Source organism: Copadichromis virginalis, linkage group LG17 (genome assembly GCF_057382275.1).
Source record: "Copadichromis virginalis isolate Kocher_CV1m ecotype Utaka linkage group LG17, C_Virginalis_male_GT1.1, whole genome shotgun sequence".
NCBI classification, from domain to species: Eukaryota; Metazoa; Chordata; class Actinopteri; order Cichliformes; family Cichlidae; genus Copadichromis; species Copadichromis virginalis.
The window spans coordinates 10,627,650-10,633,151 of record NC_140634.1 but is presented as its reverse complement, the minus strand read 5'-3'; the positions used below and the strand labels follow the sequence as shown (position 1 = coordinate 10,633,151).

Sequence of the window (5,502 nt, the reverse complement as noted above, 5' to 3'; positions counted from 1 at the left end):
GTGGATACGTCTTAGTCAAATATTATTAGTAAGTCCAACTAAGGTCGTGTTAAATGTACCAGAATAATTTGTTTCCTTTACACTTATGTCCCAAACTTATATTCAAATCAAATTGTTAATTTCTCTCTATTTCAATTAAGCTAAGTTTACTTAAAAAATATTGCTTACCCTGATTTGTAGTTTTTAAAAACGTCAATAATGAAAACTACAACATTCTTTCACATCATTTATTAATGCAAAATTTGTTGCAAACAGAATAAGAATCCACATCTCTAAGGGAAATTGCTGCAATTTGTATAATACAAATTACAAAACTTTTGCCTATGAACTAGTAGCTTTAAAAAGCTGTATTCAAACAAAACAGAAACAACAGACAAGAGAAATGTTAACCAATGTTTCTCTTCCTCTAAAAAAGAAAAAAAAAAAACTCCTTACATAAAAGAATAAAACACTACCAGCAGTATAATGTATCACAATTAGAAACTGATGCATCCACAAACTAACCAGTTTCAGACTTGCTGTTCTGCGATCCATATTTAGAAATTGCATTTTAATAAGGTAATTAGACTTAAAATTAAACTTGTGTTTTCCTTACTGCTTATTGACCACTGTCTTTCCATTCTAGTCCTTCCTTGAAGATTCTGAATGTTTTACATATTTTCTGACCTAACATACTCGCTTCAAAACAATTAATAGTCTTTAAAGTGTTACCAGTGTGCTGCAGTGTGGTAATCATGAATGTTTTTTTTTTTTTTTTATCCGGTTGAGTTAACACTGATTATACGCAGGGCAGCAGCTATAACTGAATAATTACAAAGTTGCTCTTCAAGCTACTCAAATGTACCACACGTGAAACATTCATTATTGAAAGTTAAAATGTTCAATCGAAACATAACACAGAACAAATGATGGTTGTACAAGAGTTTCACTCCTATTCACAAGAGCACCAGTCATTGGTAATTTACATAACAGCATTCTCTTGATGTGTTATTTTAGAAATCTTCCTATCCAGTAGCAATTTTGTTCTTCAGCCCAAAGACTTTGGGGGAGAGCTTTTCACCATCGAATCCCATCAACACTTTCTAAATGAATTCATAATAGTCCTTCAATTCCTTGGGGAAGGCTAGGTTTAGTGCATAGATTACTCCAAGCATCAATGCACAAGCTTGGGCCAGAGATCCAATGTTGTCCATGACTATCTCCCCTTCAACAAATATTCCAATGTCATCATAATGTCCATTTTGTCCATCCTCCCTGTTGATGACATAAATGCCCATGGTGTGCTTCTTCAGGTCTCTCTGGATATCATCTCCTTCAATGTCCTAAACATTTAATAAAAAGGTAAAAGAAAAAACAATTAACTCTACAATTAAATTCCAATCTAGTCGTTTGTGTGTGTGTGTGTGTGTGTGTGTAATACACACACACACAGATATCTATCTAAAAAGTGTGTGTATAGATGACTTGCTTACAATGACTTAAATGACTTACAAAGAACTCCCGAATAAGGCTTCCGTCCTCTTCACCAAGGTAGAGGCAAAGTGCCCTGAGAACTGCTTCCCTTTTCACTTTAACATCACTTTCAGCCTGTTTAAAGAGAGTTGCTGATTAAACCAATTTGGAAAAAAGAACAATGTCTGACATTCGCAATAAGTAAATTTTATCATATGTCAGTTCAAACATAGTAAATAAAATTTATATATGAAATTTCAAAATTTAGATTGCTTGGCTGGTCACCTAAAACGGCTTATTGGACTCACCAGTGACCTGCCACTTAAGACAAAAGAAATCCAAATAGAATTTGCAATATTCAGATTTACCTCTTGCATGATCTGCAAGTGGTGGGCAAGTTTCTGCCCAGAAACACCGCCCTTCTTCTGGAAAACTGTCATCAACTGAGGTGTAATTCTGTCTAACTGTGCCGCGAAGGTCATCTCCAGTTGAAGTGTTGTAATACACTGGAATTCAGCATTTACCTGTATCTCTCACACACACACACACACACACACACACACACACACACAGAAAAAAAGAAGACTGGTGCTTAATCATTGGTATGATTATTTTGTTATTTCTTCATTAAATGCTACAATGCAATTGCCATCACTTCATAAAGCATGATTATCATATGGGTTAGTATACAGTGCATGAAGGATGTTACTACTGTTAATCAAAGAAGAAATGAATGGCATCAGTCCATTTAACGGGTTTAAAGGGTTTTAAAAAGCAGATATTTGTCTGTTTCAGGTGGTTGGCAACACATTTTCCTGTGCTCTTTGTGGGAGTGTCTCACCTGTGAGGTCAGCGGGGCAGAACTCTGCCATCAGCAACAGAGAGCAGAGAAAATTTAGATGTGCAACTAAAAACATGCTTGCCATGTAAGCCCCAAACATCTCTGAAATTGCTCTGCAAACTTCAGAGTACTTATACTTCAGGAGTCCTGTGGGTACCGTAAAGACTCATGTATGCAAACAAACCACATTTTTTTTTGCAATCTGATCCTTTTTCTCTTGGCTGTTTCCTTCAGGGATCACCACAGTGAATGATCCACCTCCATCTAACCCTATGCTCTGCATCCTCTTAACTCACAAGAACTAAATTCCTGTTTTTCATTTCACTTTCGCAAGTTTTTTTTTTCTTTTGTCCTGGATAAAAGAAATTTAATCATATATATTAATTGATATTAATTAATATCAATATTAATAATCACAAGAACCCTTAAGATGAGATAGATAAACTTGTCCCTGCAATACTGTGACAAATACTGTTGTGATAAATATGTAAGGAATTTGCATGTACTTACCAAAATAACACCATCTTCTTGAATAAACAGTAACACATAAGGGGAAGAAAATCTGCCAGAAAAGGAAGACAAATAAAAATAAAAAAAAACTTTAGAAAGACAAACAATTACCGTTTCCAAGCCATTAGTGCATTACTTCATGATACTCCCTTGTAACAAAACAAATCTTACTTGTGCCTCTGTGCAAACTACAGATGGCACGATACCACTTTTTTATGTCCGATACCGATATCATAAATTTGATTATCTGCCGATGCCGATATGAATCCGATATAGTGTTTTTTATAATAAATAAAACTGTTTTTATAAATATTTTGCTGCATTTTGTATAAGTTCATACTCAGTTTTAAAAACAAAACATTAAAGCTATTCTGTTATACCTGTATGCAAAAAATACACTGCACCCAAAATATTTTATACTTCAGCAATACTGATCAACCTAAAAAACTTACACCATCCTCCTTATTCAGGTATTCTAAACAGTACATAGAAATATTAAACTAACTAATAGGACTGCCAACTCCCAGCAAAAATATTAGGAAACCACCCCGCACCCTCCGCCTGATAATGCTTAATTGACGTAATCTACTTTAATGCACAGAAATCAATTATTTTTCTATAATAATTTGATTCAACATTTTTCTTCAATACAGTTGCAGACAGCGCAGACAGCGTACCTTCCCAAAGGAAAAAGTGCTATATGTACTACTATTACTAGGGCATATATTAGACTTAATATTTACTACATACAATAATGGATCTCTATACATTTAACCAGATCACCACTTTGGTAGTAAGATTTAGAATAATTATTTATTAAAAGCTAGACATTTTAAATGAGAATAAGAAAGAAAATTATGTCTTTGTGTCTCCCTTTCCCTGTTAATGCCCTACCTGGCCCCTGGCAAAACTTTGCTAGATCCGCCCCTGCACAGTTACCAGCTGTCAGCTACCTAAAAAAGGATCCTGGAGTTATTTGTCTCTCAGAAACAGTTCATAACTTCCCTTCAACTCATTCATGTGACCTAAAATGTAAACCTGTTTCTTCATTACCTGTTCAGCTCTAATGATTCAGTAAAAACTTCTCCTGGTTTCACCTTCATGTTTCCTTCTCACCACATATCCAAACTATCATGACCAGCAGCTATTACGGCTGTGGCTCCAGAAAACATAAGCGGATACTAGAAGTAATATTAAAAAAATTCTAGCAACAGCTTATCAAGCTTAAACGTGCTGCTGTTGTTTATCTGCCGTTTTCCTCTTTCTAGCGCAAACTGGGTGACTAACAAATGAGAGAGACTAGCGACAGAAAAGCCGATCACCTGATAATCGATCAGTTTCATGATTGAAGTAGCAACAGGAGAGGGAGGGGGGAGAATGAGGGAAGAAGTTTTAGCTGTTCAGCATGAAGACACCGAATAACTCCAGCTTTGTGTCTTTTTTCATTCTAGCTGAAGTATAAAACAAATCGCTTCCTTTCCCCCTCAATACAAAACTCCGACAGCCAGTCCAGCTGTGGCTCCATACATCGGTTGTTAAGCTCAACATGGAAATACTATGCAAACATAAAGAGATGAACTTACACACTTGCTTTACTTCTCTGTGTTAGTTTTCTCTGAGATTAAATGCAGCGGTTTGGAAGCACGTAGCGAGGCTTTAAATGCTAAACCAGACCGCTGACAGGTCTTGCACTCAACAGCTCTATCAAGTGAAGCAACTTCTTTTCTGAGTTAATTTCAGTTCTGACAAACATCACTCTCAGTGCCTTTTGATCTCACATTTTTGGCAACCACTGAGTTATTCTCCTCCACAGTTTACAACCATTATTTTTTTCTGCACAAAAGACGTTGTGCAACGCCAATCCTACTTATTTCCTACTGCACCCCTGACTGTGCAGGTGCGTTCAGAAGCCCCCTCCCCCGCCCGACTATTCCTTAATGCCAATGTTGTGGCGGGAGGGACGATTTCTCCACTTAAAACTGCAGGCGACTGTACAGTGAACTTTACAGCTAACTACAGAGAAATTGCCTCGTTCCATAATTTGTTAGTACAAAGTGTGCCACAAGAACTAAGCTAAAAACATATGACATTTTAACGCATCAATACAATTACTCTTTTAATAGAGCAGTAGCTAATAGAGCACATAGCTAGCTTAAGTCAAATTCATGACAAAGTTCAGAGGTGTACAACTACTTAGACTTCTTTCTCCATGTGCACACGTCTTAAAGAGTCAACATGCTTTGACTGAGGTAAAAAAATAAAACAAAAACGACCGTAAAAGGTTTACTTACCGAAGCTAGACCACCTTTATATGAAGTTGTGCGATTAACTTAAGCCCGCTTGCAGCACACAAAGAGTCCGCTTCTTCAGTCCGCGCGCAAAATGGTGGCCTGTCCTAACGCATGCGCAAAATGGCCCAGCAGGAGGCTATGAAAAACATACTTAAGCATTTTGAGCTACATTTAATTAACTAAAATTAATTGGATTAAAACGCAGGGAATGTATTCTGGAGTTACTCGAATTATATATGTAGACAGGAATTACTCATTTGAATTGAAAAGATATACCAAAATATAATATGCTATATTTAAAAGGAGACAATATCACTTTTTTCAGTGTACATGTGGACGTAGACAGCTCTACAATATGCCTTCTTAAGTAGGGGGACCTTTGTGGGCACTGCAGAATTTCAGTGTGTG

General features: G+C 36.4%; 1 protein-coding gene across 3 annotated transcripts; it reads right to left on the bottom strand.

The window, feature by feature from the left end:
- Positions 1 to 213: 213 nt before the first annotated feature.
- LOC146689016 (uncharacterized) lies at positions 214 to 5,287 on the bottom strand. 3 transcript variants are annotated; one of them, XM_085436974.1, is made up of 5 exons: positions 5,095 to 5,287; positions 2,804 to 2,855; positions 1,821 to 1,976; positions 1,492 to 1,587; positions 214 to 1,322 (listed from the first exon to the last, which is right to left on the bottom strand). In XM_085436974.1, the coding sequence occupies exons 3-5, from the start codon at positions 1,932 to 1,934 to the stop codon at positions 1,083 to 1,085; spliced, it is 450 nt and encodes a 149-aa protein (XP_085293100.1). In that variant the 5' UTR covers positions 1,935 to 1,976; positions 2,804 to 2,855; positions 5,095 to 5,287; the 3' UTR covers positions 214 to 1,082. The 3 variants fall into 3 exon arrangements, with proteins under 3 accessions (XP_085293100.1, XP_085293101.1, XP_085293099.1); XM_085436975.1 differs by lacking the exon at positions 5,095 to 5,287 and adding an exon at positions 3,698 to 3,756; XM_085436973.1 differs by lacking the exons at positions 2,804 to 2,855; positions 5,095 to 5,287 and having other exon boundaries at positions 1,821 to 2,275.
- Between the last annotated feature and the right edge of the window lie 215 nt (positions 5,288 to 5,502).

Bases quoted from the DNA above. Each gene is read 5' to 3' on its own strand.
- LOC146689016 (XM_085436974.1), bottom strand. From the start codon at position 1,934: ATGACCTTCGCGGCACAGTTAGACAGAATTACACCTCAGTTGATGACA. The intron at 1,588-1,820 runs GTAAATCTGAAT...CTCTTTAAACAG, and splicing joins ACTTGCAGATCATGCAAGAG to GCTGAAAGTGATGTTAAAGT. The intron at 1,323-1,491 runs GTAAGTCATTTA...TTAAATGTTTAG, and splicing joins GCCTTATTCGGGAGTTCTTT to GACATTGAAGGAGATGATAT.